General features: G+C 37.5%; 1 protein-coding gene across 1 annotated transcript in view; it reads right to left on the bottom strand.

Moving 5' to 3' along the window:
- GPC6 (glypican 6) overlaps window positions 1-19,642 on the bottom strand; it is a gene marked incomplete at its 5' end in the record, with an annotated part of 542,142 nt that extends 522,500 nt beyond the window's left edge. Inside the window, one exon of the mRNA XM_026845592.1 lies at window positions 19,477-19,642. Within this exon, the coding sequence (XP_026701393.1) occupies window positions 19,477-19,642 (166 nt within the window). The remainder of the gene's footprint in view (window positions 1-19,476) is intronic.
- Between the last annotated feature and the right edge of the window lie 3,266 nt (window positions 19,643-22,908).

Here is a 22,908-nt window from a genome sequence, read left to right as displayed (position 1 = left end):
GGGGGGGTGGGGTTTTTTTGTTTGGTTTTTCGTTGTTGTTTTTTTTTTTATATATACAGGTATGCTGACATTCTGGGTAGGCAGTCACAACTTTTATATCATATCAAGTAAACAGTCATTGTAATAGTTAATTCTATCAGAGAGTATCCTTATCATTCAAACACCATCATTTAGCAACAGCTGCCACTTTCCAGTGTGTATGATATCAGAACACATTCCTGGAGGACAACATAGCATAGCTAGAGAGGAAGAAGAAAAATCTAGAAGCTGCCACAAAATGAATCTGGATTTACTAAGTGCACGTGAAATCTCTCTCCAGCCTAAAAGGCAGCACTGTCTTGCCTTTATGGAGAAGACAGTCTTAAGAGGATGAATAAGTAGGTAACAGTGTTGTTCAGCTGTTGGGTATGACGTGACTATAACATTGGTTTTCCAGTTCTGTATGGAAATATGGTAAATATAAAGTATTTGGCAACTGAAACAAAATTTCTGATAAAGAAACTGTATTTGAAGCCCTTGTAGTCAGGAGGTTCTGCTTAACAGCTAAGAAGTGCTGCAAAATACGCTAAAGTTTAGTATTTAGTTAGCTCACTAAAGAATGGTGCCTTGGTGCCTTGGACAGAATTTACTGGCTAAAATCAAAAGCCAGCCACGCCTTGTGAAATAATATAGTTATTTGTTAGTTTTGGAGAAAATTTGAGGAAATCAAGGATGAGTAGTTATTTACTCTTTTAAGGATATACTAGGCACCCTAATAACCAGTGAGATACAGAAATGGAGTGATTAATGTAGCAATGGTACTCACAGAAACAATTTTAGTCCCAGCCAAACTTAAATGTTTTTATGAACACTGAATCTAGGAAGGCCACAAGTCTACTGCAATTTGGTAACAGACCTGAAGAAAAAGCCTTGCTTTTTTTTTGATAAATAACTGGGGTTCAGTGATCCCCTTTAGCTGTGGAAAGCTGGTGTGATGCTGCACAGCAATTTCGTAAAATGAGAGCACTGTTGTTTTGAAAGATCAACGATGAGAGGAGGTTATGGCAGAATTTCAGCAGTCTAATTAGTTATGTTAGTAGTATATCCCAAAGAGCTTGTGTCAGATAAAGAATGGGTGTTCTTTTCAAATGAATCATCTATTAATCACCTGGAAGAAGGAGTAAACAGCACATTAAATAAATTTGTAGATTATTCCAAAATGGGAGGTGTTGCAACAACTTATATAGAGGTAAGACAAAAATTCTGTAGTGACTGAAAATAAAAATTGACAGTCAGTAGTGAAGTAGGTTCAATCTCAAAAATACAAGTGAATGCATTTAAGACAAATAAGAAAAAATTCAACAGGAACATCTGGGGGAAAATGACCTGAAGGTAATAAATGTAACGTGAATATGTAATACAGCATTTCAGCAAGGAAAAAAATTAAGTTCTATTTCATAAAGCAAAGGACATTTTAAACCAGAATCCCTTTTATGGTAACATGGCACACTCACTGAATATTGTGTATAGATCTGGACACTTCTACGGTGAAAAAACTGAACTGAAAGGAGTTGACAAAAACATAATAAACAGTGACTATGAGAGAAAATTAAACTCAAAAGAGAAAATAAAAAGAATTCTTGCTTACAGAAAGAGCTTTGATCAATGAAAATCAAGAAAAACTGTGACTTTCTCTAAAAACTTTATGGCACTAACATCAAGGAAGGTGAGGTTATATCTAGGGTCTAAGACAATGCGGATGAAAACCAGTCCTTGTTCATTTGCAATTTTGTTTCTACCACATTGTGTGACCTCAGGAAAGTCAGATTGTCTTTATGTGCCTCAGTTTCTTCATCATCTTTATACGTATAAGAATGTTTTCATAGTTCAGAAGTACAGAAGAAATGTCAAGATTTGTCCAGGTTAAACTTCTTGAAAGAAAGAATTAGCATACTTGTGGTTCAAAGGTTTAGGGATTTGTGATTTACATTCTCATTTAACACCTATGATTTCCATCTCTGTCATTCTGGGAAAATGATCCTTTGCATATTCTTTCCCCTGTGAATAATATGTGTAAAGTCCTTCTATGTGGCTAGAGAGAATTATGTATTTGGTTAAAATATGACAATGCAGGACAACTCTGCAAAATCTGACTACAAATTTTCTTTTCAGCAGAGTCTTGCATCTAATCAGAAATGTTTGAAGCAGAACCAGATCTGAAAACAAGCTCTGTCATTTGGAGAATGAATATGCAATTTGTAATTGTCTTTTATGGTAGTAGATGGGGTATGGGATAGTATTTTTCAGACCATGTTAATTTATCTACTGAATTCTAATTGCTAAATCTGTTTTCAGCCTTTCTTTATATTTTACCTAAAAAGGGATGTCAATGTTAACAGGAAAGCCTGACAATCCATAAGCATGTTCTATGTTCGTTCAAATATGACAGACATACTGACACGAGCATCACAAAAAGTTTGATTTATTACTTATCTGTGCGACTAATCTCAGAATCATGCTTTCACAAGGATGTGGCCTTAGAAGTACTCTACTCCCTAGGCATTTCTAAATCATTCTCCAAATTCCTTCCCAAATGGCACTGAACTTTTGGAAACAAAACCAAATTATTTTCTTTCCCCTGGTCATACAAACCGTGATCATTACTGTAAACTTTAATCTGCCCTGGTTTACTCAGTAATTCAGTTGGCAAACACAGAGAAATTATTTGGAAGATATGTTCCCTCCAAGAAGGAACAGCATAGTAATGTATAGATGGTAAAGATTCAGGGATAGAAAAGTTGTCATCCTCTTCTATTATTTAATGAACAAAACATTAGCATCTTATTGGAATATGTGGGCTGTTTCCATTGTAAAGCACAGTACATTTAGGTAAAACCTAGATCCATTTCCTGAAGAGACTCCAGGTCAATGCCCCAGCACTATATAAATGTGATACTCCATTAACTCACACATGTTTTGCAAACAGAAGCTGAGAAGAAACCTTTTAGATGTTGCAGAACTTGCTGCACTTATTAGTAGATGGTCTATTAGTGAATTTGATAGCATGCTGTTTCACTGGGTAGGCTGAAAAAGTCTTTTAAATAGACTAAGTGGTAAGGCATTGGTGGGAGCAGGGTCTGGCCCTTTCCTAGGAGTTTGAAATCTGCATTGGTGCTTTGATGTTTTTATGTCACAGCTGAACAAAGCAGACAGCCAAGCACTAAGTTATCGAGTTCCTCCTTCTCAAAATTTCCATCTCCTAATTTTCCTACTCTCTTAACAGTATTTTGCTCTTTTCTCCAAGATTTACTTGCCATACTACATGGACAGACTATTGAATTTTGACCTCTCTTTCTCTCTTTCTTTCATCCTCCTCTCTCTTTTATGTGAAAAAAACACAGCACATTTTTGCTGATTTAACAAGCTAAACCAGTTTAGTTGTTTTAAAGTTGGCTCATGGTATGTATGACTATCACAGTAAGGCGACCTCATGGTTGATCCTAAACTTTGCCATTTAAAATTCTCAAACAGTAAGTTTAATTGTAACCAGCCTAAACATGTTCCTCATATTAATGAAGGAAATTTCAAGTGAGAAGGTTATGTAAGGTCTGAGTTGGAAAAGGAGATTTTTAAAAAGACAGAAAGAAAGAATCGACATCTAGGAACACTGAAGTCCTGTATACGAGTTATATTCAGGGAAAACAAAAGTCACTCATTCAAACAAGAGTAACTTTAGGCAGTATCTTTTAAATCTTTGCAAGCAAAAGTAAAGTGAAATTCTTCCTTTTTCATTGGCAATTGATTATTTTCAATTATTTTTAATATTTTGATCTAAAAATATCCTTGTTACAAAGATGCCTTGGTTTTCCATTTTATCTGTGCACCCAATACCCATCAGAAAATTATCTTGCTACCAGTATGTCTAGTAATGGTACAACATTTAAAATGCAAGACTGATATTCATCTCCTTATATATATTAAAAAAAAATTCTGTAAGCCACAAGCAAAAATACTGAGCAAGCAACAGACAAAAAAGTAACACATGGTCACAGGATTAACTTTTTATTTTCACATGGGAATGAACAGCACTGCACAAACTGACAAGCAATATTATCACCCAAGTCTCAGTTTGAGACCTGCCAATAGAATGTTCATGGATACCTGGTTTTGCACACCTACAGCACTGCATTAGGGATGCACAAATCACCCCTGTAAATGGTCACTGGGTCTCTGTTTTTACTCCTAATGCTTTTGTTTGTATTTGGGTTTTTTTTTGTTTTTAATTTCAGAGATTATATAAAGAGCCTCTCACATCACTGCTAGTCCTAATTTATATATGAATTATAGCTGAGTATGCTTAAAGTAGTAAAAATAAATAAACACAATATAGATTATCAATAAATGCACTGTCAGCCTGCATAGTAACACATTTTCTATTTAGAAATTTTTTAAAATCAGCATTAGAGAAGTAAATTAAAGAGAAATTTAGATATTTAAAAATTTTACTCAAACCAGGAAACTGCTATTGTTCTTATGTGGTGCTAAGATTGTTTCCTTTCAAGTATTTGAAGGTCTAATTCAAGTTAAGAGGAAAAGCCGGTGCCAGGAGGAAGGCAGATATACATACTACATAATACTAAACAGCAACAAATCTTTGTGCTGGTAAACAATCCATAGGTAACAGCCAGCTTCTCCTGCTCATACCTTTAGATGATTTATCAGATCCTGCAACCTTTGACAAATCAATCCATCAACTGCAATGGCAATAAAGCCCTGTGGATTGCCCAGTGAGAGACCTTTGCTGAGGTGTTCTTCCTTGGGTCACCAGGTTTCAGTGCTTATCCATCCTTTCATGGAACTAAGGCCACCATAAAAGTCAGTTCTCTCATGTCTAATCTTTCCTTCCTCTTCTGCCCCGTTCTTCTTCCACGCACCTCTTTAGAAACAGGTGAACAAAACCACTTCCTCTTAGGTACACCGCTACAACAGTGGTAAAGTTTTAGGGATCAACCCACTGATGCGTAAGTGGAAAACCAGATCACACTAGAGAAACACATCTCTCAGCAAGGTAACTACATAAATCACGAGTATAGACGAGGTGAAGGTGAGGATAAAGAGTTTTATTTCAGAATGCTTTTTTAAAAAATACTGGGCACACCATTGCTTTGGCCTGCTGCATTCTATTTTATGCATTAGCTGAAAATGCAGTTGATCCCTATCCAAAAGCCCGGCATTAAACCTGCCTATATTTAGGGCGAGCACAGACTTACCCATGGGCTAAGAATTGAACAGAGATTCTTCTAGTTTTATGTATGGTCATGGATTTCAGTGCATATGAAAGAAAGCAGTTCAAAAACCCAGTCACGTTAAGGAAGAGAATGTAGGAATGTAAAATGCCAGAAAATCCAAGTAAATCCTTATGCTTTTAGGCTTCCCTGAGAACACTTAAGCATGATATTATCCTGGCAAGAATAGTATTGTCTCTCTGGCTCTGTTGTTAGAACTGGTCAATTATTACATTGAACTAATATTTTTCTCGTTTTCAAGAACTATGTAAAATCAGAGAAAAGCAGAATTCAGGTCCACTCAGATTCCTCAGTCCAGAAGTATGTTCATTCCACAAGGAGCATTACTGAAGGGCCATTTGAAAACTTTTTCCTGTTTCTCTCACTTTCCAAAGCCTCTTCTATTTTCATATTTTATTTTGGCATAAAAAAAAAAAAAGTACTCATATAAGGGTATGCAGATTGGATAAGGCAGGTCCTGATTCATTGATCACATCTATACTGAAACTGCTAAAACGAACCTAACAATTATGCCCGTAGTTATTCAAGGACTGTGATACCATGACTATAAAGTGTAGGGGAAAGGAAAGTCTAGGGTAATTTCCAGTCTAAGAGTTGCATATATTCTTAATTTAATTTTCCTTAATGATCACTTGATATTTAATATCTCATTTTTATTTAACAGAGAACCTGTCACGTAGGGACACCTATCCTGCAAGGCATTTTATTTTATCCCTATCTTTAATTATGTCACTGTACAAGGTGCTGTGATGGTCCAACAAAGACACAACTGATGCCTCAAACATCCAGTGGGGAACTTTGACAAAGGAGACAGTCTCTGTGGAAATGCCAGAGTAGTGCAGGTAACAACAGGGAGATTTGGCAAGGAGGGGTCCTGCAGAGGTGGGACTGCACCTCTCGGAGGATAGAGTTCCCTACCTTGAGGGACTCCGTGAAGATCCAATGGGGAGGCCATTTTAATGACATGTGCATTAAGAAGAGGGGTCAGACAGTGGTCATACCTACAAGGAGGAGGGAGTAGCTCCCCAATGACCCCCAAGCACAATGACCCATTTCCAGAAGGCTCTGAAGGTACAAACTATGCATGCACCGGAGGTGGGAAGTTTCTGGAAGCATGAACTGAGCATGACACCTAATTAGCTTAAAGAATCCAAATACCTGCCTAGAAGAGGGGCAAAGGATTATAAAAGGACAGTAACTGAAGCCCCGTGTGGCACCCCTCTGGAACTGGACCTGTAGCCTGGCTGGATCAACACTGGAGCCAGGACTGGTGAAATCTCTCTCTCCTTTCCTTTCTCTTGCTCTCTTTTCCCCTTTCTTCTCTTCTATCCCATGCTTCATTTTCCGCATATAGGACTTGCTGGGACATGTTACAGGGCTTGTTGGGATATGTTATATGATTTAAGGGTTGCTAGTATATGTTACATGTTGTACAGTTTGTCAGTGCATTTGTGGTTTGTTATAAAACTTTGCCTGAGATGCTGTTTTCATTGTATTCACGGCTTTTGGTTGTGATTCAAGTTTTGCCTAGCTGGTATACTATCTGTTGTGCCGTTGCTGGGTTTCAAGTAAACTTATATTTGGCAAAACCTTTCAGGTGATTGTTGTCACTTCTCGTACTGCACAGACAATTAAATAAAACTTCACTGTAGCCCACAGGGTGGGATGGGACACTTACTTAGAAGCTAATCCCTGGCAGTAGACTGCTGAAAAAAATATATCACCCTAAAATAACTTCAGCTTGGACACAAGCTGCCACAGAATACAAATTTATTTGTTTCAGTCCACTTATTGGCTTTTGGAGATATATCTGTGCTCAGTGTAAAGAGTTTGACATAGACAAAGGATTGATTGATATTTAATAGTAAAATGTGTAGAACAAGAGCGATAGGACAAGAGGGAATGGCCTCAAGTTGCACCAAGGAAGGTTTAGACTAGATGTCAGGAAGTATTTCTTTACAGAAGGTGTTGTTAGGTGTTGGAATGGGCTGCCCAGGCCAGTGGTGGAGTCCCCATCCCTGGAGGTGTTTAAGAGTCGGGTTGACATAGTGCTGAGGGATCTGGTGTAGTTGGGAACTGTCAGTGTTAGGTTAATGGTTGGACTGGATGATCTTCAAGGTCCTTTCCAACCTAGTTGATTCTGTGATTCTGTGTACCAGATAAATCATATCTTTAAGTCAGTATAATGAACAGAATGAAACTGAATAGATGTAATGTCTTAATAATTGGTATTGATAAAATGATGACTAGGCCAAAACATTAGAAGAGTGGTTAAGGAGGAATGTCTTGAAGGACTTTCAATGACATCTTGAGAACAAATCCCAGGAAGCATCCTAGAAAGACAGGAATGTGTGGTAGTGGGTATTCCTCACCACTACAGAAAACTGTTACTAGCACCACTCAGCTCTCCATTTCTTCTCCCCCATCTCCAAACTGTTCTTATGCCCTGTGATTTTTCAGACATGACACTTCAAGCTCCACACTGGCACAGAAAAATGTCACATGTGGTATAGGGTGTACTATACAACTGGTGAGTACTTAAAAAGGTTCTTTGATTTATCAGCATCTTGACTGTGTTTAAAATGTCGCAAATCCCACTGACTACATTGCTAGAAGAGTAAAACTCCAAAAATGATCAGATTCTGGGTTAATGTGGCAAAATTGAATCAAGTAGGATGTGGCAATGTAAGAAACATCACTAAACATGGATTTTTTTTTTCACTGGTTCAAGTTTCCAGCTAATAGAAACAAGCAAACAAAAAACCTCCTCCCCTACTGATAAACAATTAGATTAATCAAGCCTGTATGACTTTACTTAGACTTAAAATCCAGTATGTGACTAAATAAATCATAACGTTTAAACTGAATATCAACATGCTTACAAGTGCACAGTGGAATTTTAAAGTATCAGATCATGTATGTTTCGGTATCAAAGTAGGAAGCTTAATCTCAAAGACAGACTACATATAAGAAAAAGATAGCTTCTGGGCATTGGCCTAAACCCCCCCCTAATTTCACAGCTATAGCTCTCCACTAGTTTTATCTCTCTTCACTAGGCAGTAGTTCCCAGCTAGCTGGGTTTGGGCAGAGCCCCAAAACAATCTTGAGATGTCTGAGACTCTGAGATCCACTCCTCATAGACTAGAAGCATCTTCAGCTCATGGCCAGTACTGAAACTTCATTAGGCACCAGACAAACTGAGACAGATTGCCTCTGCAAGTTATTTCATGAGATCTTAAATTAATATGTAATTTACTTGCAGGAGTACCAGGAAAGTTATAGAGATACATACAATAGAAGACACCAAAGAAACACTACTTTCCTGGGAGTGTTTGAAATTTGCTTGTAAAGCTGAACAAAGTGTTAACATCGCTTTTCACAAATTCATAGAATTTCACTGTGCCATAAAATATACCATTGCAAAAAAGGTTATAATAATTTGTTTCCTCGTTTTTAAATGCAAATGTTGTATTTCTTCAGTTGAAAAGAATCTTTAGCATTCATTTGATATCCTTTAAAATACTTGAATTTACTGAAATTCAGAACTAAATCTGCATAGCAATTTGTTGACATGAAATACATATTTCAACTTTAAATCTTGTGTGATGATTGAAACAAAGTGTTTTCTTCAAACAACTGCTTCCAGATTTTGAAAATTAAACACCCAGTCATTATTTGCTTAGTCTTAATAGTTGCTCTTAGAAAATAATATATTTCCTAGTCTGTATTCCTTGACATGGAAGCTTGTCATATTTTCCCCCTCTAGAGATTTTACATGATCCAAAAAATAGTTCATATCAAGCAGAGATCACCTCATCTTCCATCGGTTACTCCATGGTGTTCCCAAACTTAGATTCAACTTTATACAAGTATGTATCAATTGATGCCTGCCTTAAGCTGCACACCCCTATGAAAATGATTCAATGTAAGAAGAAGGAAAAAGCAGAAATAAACAACAGAATTTATTTCCTCAGCCCAATTTTAGTACCTGCACAGTCAAGTTGCTCTTAGCAGAGTACAAGTTAAATCACATACATTGTACCCACTCACTGAAGTTAGTAGTCAGAAACTACCTCCTGTTGCCTTTTTTTGGCCCTAATGCTGCTGAGATTTCATTGACTGAAAATGTCCTACATTCACCTCCTTCCTGCTTCACATATGTCTAAGGTTTTCACTATGACTGTAGCTCTTCAAGAGCAAGGACAGACTTTTAGCTGTGTGTTGATGAATTTTCTAACTCAGAAATAACAAATGGCTTCTAGATGCTGTTATGACAACACAAAAAAGTATCAATTCACAGTAAATAATTTCAACTAAGAATGTTAAATTAATAACCTGCCATATAGTAAAGAAGATATATTTCAGGCCTTTAAGGTTTGTTGTCCATTTCATAAAATTCTTGGTAGAGCTTCAAAGCACACTTCAGGTATAAATGGTGTCCCACCATCTGTCTCTCTACTAATATGAAGACTATCTTCCACAAAAGTTGCATCAAGTTATCCATCTAAGATTTCTCCTGTAAGCTATATACTGTCCTTTACATGATTATAGTCATGATAGCTCATGACACAGTATTTTTGTTTCTACCCTTCTCGCTCACTCTCCCTCATTTTCCAGCTAATCTCCTGCTTTATGCATTGCCCTTACAATATCACTACTGTTAATGATAGGTAACTGACCTGCACATTGCTGAAACATTCAGCTGACTTTTCAGTGATATATCATTCTGATTGCATAAAGCACACAGGCTACAAGTAAAATAAAATGAGTTTATTTCTGACAAAGCTTGTAAATTAATCTATACATACCCTAGAGTAAACTGAGCATGTAATGCATATATAATAAACACGTTAAACAAAACCATTTCAGTACAACTCAGAAAAGATTGGAAAGTTGAAAATAAAAATCCCAATTTATGGAAATATCCCAAGAAGTGAGCAAGTGGGAACTGTATCAGTAATACTGAGAAAAAGAATCCCTAAAAAGCATTATGGAGAATCAGTGAAATTTAGTGTTCCAATATATTTAGGAAAATTGGAACATTTTAGTAATATGTGCCTGTGTCTTTTGAGCCATGCTTTTTTTTTAAGTCCCAAGATTTCAGAAACAACACATGAATGACCATGCACAGTACCAACAAGCAACAAGCAAGCATGAGTAATCTAGTAGGGTTTACATCTTGGTGAACTGCTTTTATTTTGTCTGTAGCAGTTTGTCCAGCAGCAACTCCACTAGTTATGGAGGTGTCACTTCTAATGACAGTTGCGTGGCAAGCATGGTGTTACACTAACCAGCCTGCCCGTACATCATTTGTCAGCCCTCACCAGCATCAAGGGGGGTTTCCCACACAGTACCGATTGCTACTCCTTTCTACCAGCACCTACACAGACAAGCTGCTAGACTGTGCTACAGGAGTGTAGCAGCATATGCTTATTTTTACGTCTCAGCTATCAGTATAGAATGGGAGCTAATGCATATCAAGCGGGGAAGACTTCAGAAGCAATATCCTTGTGCCACATCTTTCCTATCTTCTTCCTGAAGATTTGGTAGCTCTGATTTATAGATGCAATTTTCATAGTTACTACTAAGTATAGTACAAGTGGACCTTAATACGTCTGTTTTTAAACGCTCTCTGAAAGTATTCTTATGGCACATAGGCATATAGTTTCCTTCTGTTCCTAAAGGACCTATCTTACTGCTAAAAGTGACATTCCTATAACACTCCTCCCAGAAAAAGAGCCATTTTCATATTTTTCTGGTAAACCACAGCACAGAGGTAAAAGGAAAAAATGAAACTTTAATTTAAAATAGACTTTAAAAAGCCTTTTAGATAAGCAGAAATACAGGTACAGACATTCACCATATCTTTTTTCAAATATTACAGGATCTTCTTCATGATCTACTATTTTAAGTTTGCTTTTAATTTCCCAGTTGTTTGGACACACAGGCAAAAGAATTACGAGTAGAAGGGCAGCAAAATGATAACGACTGTGTAGTAGAGTCAAGAGATTAATGTAAAAAAATAGATCCCAAATCTATCTAATTTAATAGATAGATCTAATTAGATCCCTAATCTAAAAAATGCAATCCTTCATTTAATGATGGTTGAGGACAACAGATGAAAAATGATAAGGCTACAGTTCCTATTACCCAGGGTGCTGATTCTATGTATGAATACCCTTGTTTTGTAGCATTGTTTTTATATACAGTCCCTAATTTTGACTCTTACAGCATGGTTTTGTCCTTGCTGTGTCAGGTGAGCACCTACTATCAAAGTTAACAATCAAGTATTGCTAACAGAGACTCTAGTGGCTGATTGTCAGAAGATTGATGTCTTTCATCAGTGTGATGGACTTGAGGCTGAGTCCTTTACTATTCCTATAGTTGTCCATATGCATATGAAGCATCTTTAATCGCATGATTTTTAGTATTAGTAATACTATCAGTAATTTTACTTATGGGTTAGTATTTTTAAGGCTTGGACACTAAGCTCAGAAAACAATTTCCATCATAAAATGTTAAAAACATACAATGTTCAGAGATTCACCAAAGATTAAATGTCATTTGAATTCAACAGGGCAACAGTCTCTTTCAACCAGCATAAGATAATAACTAACCACCATACGGCTTACTTGACTCAGTATTTTTAATGTCTTTTTCCCCACAAAATACTGCACAAAAGGAGGATTACTTTTCTAAAAGAGGCAAATAAAGCACAAAGAAAGCCGCAGGAGTGTTTTAAATGTTTCACTTTTATTCCATTCCTTGGGGTGGAATTTATCTGAACAAATGTGTAAGTACGTCCACAGTATAGGCATCTATCTCTGAACTAAATGCCCTCTCTAATCAATACAGAGAAATAAGCACTTCAGGGAGAGATTTTTCCAGGCCTGTTTGAGGTGTAAACTTTAGACCAGCATGACTTACACCCATCATTCCCTCTTGACTACCAAGGGAACCTCCAGGAATACCCTACACTGTAGACATCTAATATTCAGCACGAAAAATTCTGTTTTCTGCTTCATAGGAAAAACACTGGATCTCTGCCTTCTCAAAGTCTGTTTGAATTTGAGTATATTTGGATGGACAACAGGCTTTCTAAGTAGATCCATCTGAGAGTGGGTTATATTCGCCTGTTCCAGCACAAGGTAGCAGCTTGTCCTTTGCTTTGCAGCTTCATAAACCTGATGCAGCTGGTTAGAAGGTCAGAGGCTCCACTGACCAGCTGCACTTAGCAAAGGAAGCTGCAGAAGAGTGGAGAGTACAAGCCATCCAAAGGCATGAAGTGCATTTCCAGCAGCAGGGAGCATGCAGAAGACCTCAGCTCCCACAGCTCTGCCTTTCAGTACAAGACTTGACCAGATTAGAGGAATTTGCACCCATGGCTGGAAACTCTTCTTACTACTGGGCCAATCCTTCCTTTCCAAGTCTTGTAGGCTTGACACTTGTCCTCTTTTGGTTAATTTTTTAAAAATAATTTATTTTGATCTAATATGATTCACACCTTTTGACATAATATGTGAAACTGATAAACAGTAATAGCGCAAATTTTACAGGATTAGACCGTAAAATCATTTATAGGTAATAGAGGTTCCTCTTAAGCTATCATCAACTCTGATGATGGGATTTGGATCAGGTGTAGAATGTTTTATTTTCAAATTAGTGTTTCCTGACAAATATAAGGTAGGGGATCTTTTATCAAGAATCTCTGTAAAGTTTAAAAACTTGTGCCAGATGTCGAACAAAAGCTTGCAAGAAGTTACATACTACAAGCCAGCAGATGTTACCTTTTTTTAAGGCTTCTAACTGCTCTAAGGCCTGTATTTTGGCAAGTGCAGAAGTTATGTAGTGTTTTAAAACAGTAGATGAATTACATGGAAACTGTGGCCCTGCTAGCACCGTTACAGCTGAACAGTTGTGGTGCTTTAAAAATCCACCTGTCCTGCAATGGATTTTGCATTTGGTGGGAAGCACATTGCAAACCAACATTGAAATCTTGTAACACAAACAAAGAAAACAAAACAAAACAACACCACCTTGACCAGAACTAAACCCCAAAATATCTAGTATCCCAGCTTCAGTATGGTGGAGCCTACGTTCTGTCGCAGACATGGCAGCACTAAAATAATACAAGTAGTTGCATAAAGTACAGAGATTATACTGTATCTATTTGATTTTCCAACACTCCTCAAAAGCCTCCTTCCTCCCAAACAGGTCTATGGAAAAGGCAGACGTTTCTGATTCCATGCTTCCAAAAAATAAAGAAACAAAACAAAACTCTGCCTGTGAAAACCGTGCCCTTTCACACTCAAAGTAAGCAAAATGTGGAAAAAAATATCCTGCTGAAAGGCTGTCCTTCACCCATGGACCATGACAGCACCAGTGTGCAAGTGGGCTCCTGTGCTGTTGTGCTCCCCCTTCCTCTGTAGAAGGTCCACAGAGGTCAGTGCAGCTCCAGGCAGGAGCTGGGCTGAAGCTGGGCTGGCAGGCTGGGAAGCAAGGGTGGAAGGAAGGGGGACCGGAGGGCAGAAGACATGCAGTGGCCATGAAGCTGAACCACAGTGTAGTTCAACTTCTAGCATCTCTCTTATTTTACTTTTCATGCTTTTTTTTGCCAGGTTTAATGAGATAGCTATACCTGGCCACAAGAGTTCTCATTGAAGAGCTCTTTGTTGGAAAGCAGCTGCACAAAACATATTTTTGTCAGCTCTAATATCAAGAAAAGATTCAAGCCCACTATTTTTCTTCAAGTTCTTTCATAAAATGTGCCAGAAAAGAAAAAGGAATACAGGACGTCTGGGATGACAGCTATTCTTGCAGATACTGTTTTGGGGGATTATCTTTGAGAATTTATTTTCTGCTCTGTAATTTACACTGTTACTGCTGGTAATGACTGTAAGAAATATAAGCAGCACTAATGGGTATGGATCACTGTTCTCCTAGACTGTAAGAAAAAGGAGCATGGGGAATGACGACCCTGTAAGATAGATCAATGCCATTGCAGATTGGTTCTTACGCTATTCAGGTTATTTTCCTTAAATGGCATCATGCCTCACACATTCTGCTGAAGGCTATCCATATCCATTCAAGTTCATGACAGCTATTCTTAGACATTCTTTCGTTTTTAACCCTATTACCAAGACTAGTACTTCACCTTTTTAATGAGAATGAGACTGTCTCTTTTAACAGGTTCTGATGTATTTGTCTTAAATTAAAATTTTTTGCTATTATTTTCCTATAGTTATTCAAAGGATTAGTGAGAAAATGTCACTGAACATCTACTTGTCTCCTCATTAACATTCATGATAAAACCTTCCAGTAGGGCTGGTTGCAGCTTGCTGATGGAGCAATACTTAAAAGAAATTGGCTTGTCTGTGAAACAGCTGCTCAGCAATGCCACTATGCAAGGGAATCAGTAATAATAAAATGGTACTATTACAGCTAAACTGGGAGTATAATATATTTTAAGCTGCTTTGAGGTATGCAGTGGGGGTCCAAGAATTGGAGCATGATTGCTTGTCTATTGCTAGGAGAGGAAACAGCTGATTGTTACATGTCTGCTTATTTGAATTAGTCCCACCAAAAGCCTTGAGGCAAAAGAAGAATCTGTCTCTGCTGGAACTCTTCACTTCCTGCTTGTTTCCTGTCAGCTGGAAGGATTTTTGTTCATTTTCCTAGTTTTTGGAAGGGTTTGTGAGTCCCATTGCTGAAACACTTACTGCATTCTTTGCTAAGAACATTGAACACCTACTTTTTCAAAGGAATTTTCTCATTTCAAGGCTTGCTTTCTTAGGCAAGATGCTCAGGAGAAGATTCCCTGGGTCCTCATGCACCTCCTTAGTGATATTCCAGATAGTTTTTTTTTTTAAATGACCATCCAGTATGGCAATGCAATGGCGGAGATGTGGGCAACACAGATGTAAACATCTGCACATAAGGCTCAGCCAAGAAACAATTGGCAGCTGGTATTATGTTGTGTAGTGACAAACTAATTCACACTGATTGTCTAGAATATGGAAACCAAATAAGAAATACAGTAGTGAGATCTTTGGCTCTGAGACAACTTTGAATGTCATGTCCTGTGAGGAATAAAACACTTAGGAAAAAATGAACCAGGAAGAATAGAGCAGTTAAAAGTCCCAACATAGTGACAGCCCCTTAGTAATGTGGAGGGCAAATGAATGAGTATGATTGTACAGAGCTTTAGGATGCAATAACTGATTTATAGTTAAAAGAAAGATATCATTTTTTCTGATCATAGCTGGTTCCAAAGCACTTAATAGTTTAAAAGGTCTCTGTTATGAATTTCATATTTAGCTTCTCCTGCTTATAGTTATTACAAAAATTAGTTCTTGTAGAAATTTGGAAAGTACTGCAATTCAGGTAAAATGAAATACAAAATTGACATAGTAATGATGTAGGAACATTGCTAGCAGGCTGAGGGAGGTGAACCTTCCTCTCAGCTCAGCTCCGGTAAGGCCACATTTGGAGTGATGGGTGCACAACTGGGCTCCCCAGTACAAGAGAGATATGGACATATTGGGGCAAGTCCAGCAAAGGGCAGCAAGATTATGAAGGGACTGGGCCATACGAGCAGAGGCTGAGAAATCCAGCACTGTTCAGCCTGGAGAAGAGAAGGCTCTGGTGGGATCTGATCCATGTGTATAAATGTCTGGTGGGATGAGTAAAGGAGATGGAGCCATGATCTTCACAATGGAGCCCAGTGACAGGACAAGAAGCAATGGGCACATATTAGAAAAATGGAAAATTCCATTTAAACACAAGAAAACAGCTTTTTACCACGAGGATGGTCAAACACTGGCAGAAGTTGCCCAAAGAGGATGTGGAGTCTCCATCCTTGGAGATCTTCAAAACCTAGCTGCACATGATCCTGGGTAACCTGTGGTAGCTGACCTTGCTTTGAGCTGGGGGGCTTGACTAGGCCATATCCAGAGCAGCCTTCACATCTCAATCATGTTATGATTCTGTGATTTTATGTAAGAATGTGTGTTTGACCAGAGGCTAAAGAGACAATGTTTAAGTTATAGCAGACTGAGTTTCCTTGTAGATAAAATCATGAATAGGAATCTAGGGCAAAATCCTGAAATGGAAAATTGACCTCAAATTACCTCCCAAAATGGAAATCATAAAATCATTCCATCTATGCTTAAGTGTATGGATGTGGGACAGAAAGCAAGTAAGATAAAGGCAAGGCATATGAAGGTTCACACACTTATGTTGTAAAGATTAACATTACTCTAAGGTGTGCCTGGTACAGCGGAAAAAAATCTTCAAAAATCTACAAGACCTTCCATGTTCCTTTCAAGAGTTTGTAAAATATATATATAAAAGTCTGCATGAACACAGAGGCTGGCAGCAACAGTAGTTTATTGTAACTCCTCATGGGAGCAATGGTAATATACTCTCCATCTCAACATTACTTAAATGTTCATACATTCTGTTATTGCTTAGATATGCTGCTCTCAATAAACACAGGTGCTGCACATAACTTCTATAAAATCATCACAATTGGCTGTATTCATTTTGTTCTCTGTGGTATACTAGCACCAAATGGCTGAGTCATGTACCACAATACCCTTGTACAAGCAAAGTATCAAGGTAAAACAACAGAAAAGATGACCTTGAAGAATTAAAAAATTGATGGTTTTCCTGTTTTTGGCTGGGATAGAGTTAATTTTCTTGAGCCGGGAGAGCACAGCTGGGGAGCCCAACCAGTATTTCGACCAGGAAAGAGTTAGCTTTCTTTGAGCTGGGAGGGGGCCCAGCCAGAGTGCTGGGCCTGGACTGGCCATTGAAGTATTCCATATTATGTGACAACATGCTCAGTATATAAAGGAGGTGGGTTCTCTCTTGCTTCCAGTAGGCATGGTGGGATCTTCATTCTGTCAGGATCACTGCCAGGAGTGGGCTGGGTATCAGTTGCCAGGTGGTGCGGAATCTCACTGTGCATTACCCTTTTGAACTTCCTATTGTTACCGTTTTGTTACTGTCACTAAACTATTTTTTTTTAATTTCAACCTACAAGTTTTTCCTCCTTGTCCCTCCCCTGTTTTCCCAGGTGGAGGAGAAGGTGAGCAACTGGCTGCATGTTGTTGGGCTGCCAGCTGAGTTAAAACCATGACAACATTATCTAACAATCCAATATTTGCTATACACCAAAAGGCATCATCCTATTTTAAACTGCAACAAAAGTCTAGCTGGTTTTATAGTGAAAGACAGTCTATTAGGTGAATATATATCTTCATTATTGCATTTGCCCTTCTAGAAAAACTAAGCAGTTTTTCCATAGAAGTGAACTTTTGAACAGTTCTAGAACAGCATTAAAATACTGAACATATATCCAAAGTTCAAATGATCTTTGATAAGGCTTCACATTGCAAATTCCCTTTAAAACATCAGTGAAGCCAGAAAGGAACCACATAGTCTTTTAATCCAACTTTCTGCAGAGCAGATCTGTAAGAATCACAGAATGCAATATTTACAACAGGTCAGTAATTTTCAGCTATATACCTTACTGTCAGTGTAAGATACAGAATTTCAGGTTACTGAAAAAGCCATAATGTGCTGAAGTTCACTGAAATATAAACAGACCTAAAGTTGTCAAAAAATTAGCAAGGTAAACTGTGGTAAATAAGCCCAGTGTTTCCAGTAAACTACACTGCTCACTGAACACTGGTGATCATCTTGGTTTCCTTCTAGAAAAAGAGAAAAGCCCTGTACATGCCATAGATGGTTTGAAATGTCTGTTCTGCTTGCATACTCATATTGTAATACTGCACACAACTTCTGGATTTTTTTTTTAGGACATTCAAAGCCAAGAAAAATTTTGAAAATCCACTACAGAAAAAGTTCCAGCTTCACATTAAAAAGGGAAGCCATCACAATGTAGAGCACTGCACAGTCATCCACACTGCAGTCCTTCCAAGGACTAAGGACGTTTTCTAAATTATATTAGCACCTGATCTGCTACTGGGGACACTTCTCCAGCTCATCCTCATGTTATACATTCCCCATTCCCTCCTTTTATAATTAATTTTCCCTTCTTTATCATATTGAGAGAAACAAAATCAGAAAAAAAAAAATCTTTAATTTTTAATCTTTAAAGGAGTCAGACACATCTGCATTTCTGAATGCAACCTCAGAGTTACGAAGTAAGCTTCCAAATTCAGGGATAACCTTTCCATCATTCTCCTACATGTGTTTATATGCATATGCATGTTATCTGGGGTCAACCAGCTTTACTGCACCTGTTTGCACACATTACCTACAGGCAAAGATGCAGCTCTGCAGTCTCTCTGCAATGCCAATTTACACCTCTCAGTGCCAGACCCCTTCCACCTTACACACAATCAGAAATGCTCATGGGGAAACTTTCAACACAAATGCAGATTTCACATTTAGATAAATCCATGACTAAATATTCTAAAGTGCTTTTACACTTTGCGAATCTGCGGCTTATGAGAAAAGCTCAACTACTTAATGTTCATTGTTAAAGACAAGCATTTAGCAAATTGTGACACTGAACCCTTGATCTTACAAAGGCTGAGGACCAAAAGAGATTGGAGTACTGATTAGAAACAAATAAAAACCCCAAACTGTCCTTTTCAGTTCTTTCTAGGTATAAAAGATGTGTTCAATACTGCTTAAGTGGTTTCATGACAATCCCTCTCAAATGCAACTGAGGCCTTAGTACTTGGAAGCCAGAAGCCCTCTAAGAGACTCAGTACTTCACAAGAAAATCATGCAGGAAAAAACTACAGCCTTAAGACCACAAAAAGTTAGACTACAAAAAAAAAAAAAAAGCTTTACAGTAACAAAAGTCACGGGAGAACCACAGTTCATCCTGCAACAGTGAATGTAATTGCAAACCTAAACTTTGCATTTGAAACTACGAGACAAAAATTATAAACCTCTCTATGCATACCTAATCTTTTTTTTTTCAACATTAGCCAAGCTTGCAGGTGCTTAACAGTCTGATTCTTGATGTCAGTGTATTTAAAGACAATAATCACAAGCCTGATAAGCATACCAGCTGTAGGTTTACTCTTAGTCAAACTGACAACTGCAAATGTGATATGTAATTGTAAAGTAAATAACATTGGAATTTATTATGGATAACTGACTTTTAAATCCCATAACCTTGAAAATAAGAAAATTATACCCAGCCTACCGTCAAACTTCTTGTGTCGGGATACAAAAGTGGTGCGTACAAAGTGACTTGTCTCCTCCACTAAGTTTTCAAACTCCAGTTTGCTCTGTTGGCTTAACTTGTCCTCCATTTCTGACGTGCAACATGTATATTCCTGAGGGCAGATTCTCAAATGTTCTCCTGGAATCAGAAAAAAAGAAAAAAGGAATTAGAACTGAATACAGATAGAAATGTGTCAGAACAAAATATACATGACTGATGCCTCTTCAGCTGAAGAAGATGGTCTACTCAAAGAGCTCTTTAAGACTGACTCCTTGATTGGGAACACTTTGAATCTGTATCAACAGCTTTGCCATAGCTGGGCATTCCTCACACAGGAAGGGAGACACAGTTTGCAGACTTGTTTTGACACTTCAAAAGGTAGAACTGTCTCATGCCAAAAGTGATTCCTCATGCTGAAGAATCCTTCTGCATAAACAGACATATACTTAAAAATTCAAAGACAATTGTTTTCTTTTTGTTTGTATTCAAAATGCCTGGAGAAACACCTAGTGAGACGCCATGTTACAAGTCATCAGAGCTGTCTTGCTGTCAAAACCTGAATCACAGAAATTATGTATTTCTATAGCTAGGTCCCACTTGCCCAAAAGCACCAAAACATTCTCCCCTTCTACCCTTCCTTCCCTTCTGCTTGAGTAAGTGTCTTTTAATGACTGTGTTTCAGTGCCACATGTTTTCTTGGGCAGCATTTTTTGTCAGACCAAGCAAGTGCTCTGCTGAATAGGAGAAAGCAATGAAGAGTTTAATTAATGCTTATGTTGTATGGAAATGCAATGTAAAAGGTAATGAAAGCCTCTTATTTAATTCAATAGATTTATCTTTTGAAGCACTGTGCCAGTTCTTCTGACAATATTGCTTTCTTCGGTACAATTTGCAAGTGGGAACCAATTCTTTAGCTCATGAAATTAAAATGGTCTGTTATTACATGAAATGTGAATTTCCAATTGACACTATACTATGGGTGTCAGAAACATTTAGCTCAGTTTGTACAAAGGCAGCAAATTCTACCATACCCTCTCGAGAAATAAAAAGAATGATCTGCCTCTATGATTAAAGTTACTTGTAAGGCAATGAAAACATTTAGCTTTCTGTACACTGAATCCTGGTTAAAAATCCCTCTGCAAATCTCTGAAAGGTGCAAATAAAATGATATACAAAGCCCAAGGGTTAAATAAATACTGGGGACCTGATTCTCATTTATACTGAGGCTCCCTTCTACCACTGTTGAGCTGTAAAGAAGATTTAAATGCAATTTATACCTACTTTAAGGCTACTTTTCACCATTCTTATTATATAGTGAGGAGAATCAGGCCCTAAGGTTTATGCTTCCCAGGGGTATAATACATTTAGCTGCTGCATCATTTTGAAAACAGCATCAAAAAGAGGTTTGCACATGTTTAGAATAAACATTGTCTTGAGTTTGCCCTTACCTTATTCCAATTTTTGTTTCAGTTTTTGAATGAAGTCTTTTAATTTGAATTTTCTCATCCCTGACCTAACACCCCCACCTTATTTTGTTTTTTCTTCAAGAGTTCATAATATATAAACTATAATGCCATGAGATTTCTTTTAGCCATCTCAAGTCTTTTTAACAGCTCACAGCTATACATCTTCATGAAGGATCATTTAATTATTATGTTACTCTTCAGCAGTACTATGTACAAGTCCCAGTCATGTTCAAAAGCACCATGACATAAGACACCGTATAAACCTGGAAAAATAGGTACCCATGACCATCACAATGTTGTAAGGATTGTTTCCCATGTCTACTACACCCTCCCAACACAATAAATTGATTTGTCTCCATTCTCAAAATCACACATGTAAGCAAAAACCAACACATACAGAGACTGGTGAGCCAGCTGCTGTCAAACATAAATGACAGTGGCAAATTAATGGTTGCCTTACCCTCTACATCACTGTCACATTAAACTGAAACTTTTCAACAGGTAACGTGACTGTGGAGTACAATAATAAGACAAAATAAGAATTATTTTAGTAACAGTAATGTTCCAAGTTTTTATTAGATGTCAGAAAGACAAAGAAAGCTGAAATATTGTGTTGTTAGAAGCAGTGCCATGTGTTTGATTAAATGAAAAAAAAAAACCCAAACCAAACATCTATAGCGTCTGTACCCTCCTTCCTTGATAAACCCAAGGGTCTTTACTCATTGAAAAAGGGTAGACCTACTATCCCAGTTTCAGCCACAGTGGTAGTTTATGTTTTCAGTAATGCTATGTCCTCTAGTGCTGTTGCAGTCAAGAATTTTTATAAAATTCAGTTTTCTTTCCTCTGTTCATTTCAAATTATTTTTTTCTCTTCTGTCTGTCTCTGTTTTTCATAATTGCCAGACTCTCAACTAACCTAATGCTAATCATGAAGGCACAGTGACTGATGAGTAACAGCCACTGGTCTAGATTTTTAAGAAATGATGTTATGTTGAAAATAGTTCAACAAGTTAAAGCATATTGAACTCAGTATAGCACTCATTTTTTGTAGCAGTAATAATTTTTCTCTCATTTATTTATGGTCTTACTCTCTCTTTGCTACATAAACAACTTTCCACCTTGGCTGCTACAAACTCATTCAGATTTCTACTGCAGTTATGCCTTATACATATGTTTTTATTAAGTTTCTTCTGTTTAATTCCCTGGATCTTCATACATTCATGAAGCTCTGGACTGCTGAAATACAAACCTCATATTTATCAGAAATGCTCACAACTTCTTACACTACCTCACGACTTTCCTCTCTTAACGATATATCTTCATAAATCATCTCTACTAATCACCCACCTTCATCACAAAAGCTCTTCTAAAATACAATCAAATTTTTTAAAACAAATTTTCTAGTTCTTTTCTCCTCCCCTGCCATATACTTGCTGCATTTTGGTAGAAAGAAATAATAATGTAAATATTGTGTTGCTCTTCATACTCTGCTTCAAGATTTTTTTCCTCCTCCTCTTTGCTTCACTAAAGGCTCAGGACGGATTATAGGAAAAAGCACTTTCCATTGCTCTGTGCCAATGGAGTGTTTGTGGGCCTAAGAGGTTCAAGTATACTTTGCAAAGATGAAGTCTTTTGAAATTGTGGGTCATAAGCACTAGCATGTTTATACTGACCACAACTATCTGCAGTTTCCAAAGGGTCAAAACTGACAGAAACTTGGGCCCTTTCCTGGGAATGGTGAATAGAAGCTCTCTGACAGTCATTTCTGTATTCTTAATCTTAATTTCCTATTTAAAAGCAGCAATTACCATTTTGTGCTTGTTTGTATTAAACCTCCAATTCATGATAGAATCACCAGGTCATTAGTTCACTCCCTGGAAAAAAAAAGCGGACGTGACTTCTTTTTTTTTTTTTTTTTTTTCCCCCCCCCCCCCCACGAACGTTT

Source organism: Athene cunicularia (genome assembly GCF_003259725.1).
Source record: "Athene cunicularia isolate RWA chromosome 1 unlocalized genomic scaffold, athCun1 chr1_part1, whole genome shotgun sequence".
In the NCBI taxonomy this organism is placed as follows: Eukaryota; Metazoa; Chordata; class Aves; order Strigiformes; family Strigidae; genus Athene; species Athene cunicularia.
The sequence above is the reverse complement of the archived record's forward strand: the minus strand, read 5'-3'. Positions and strand labels throughout refer to the sequence as shown.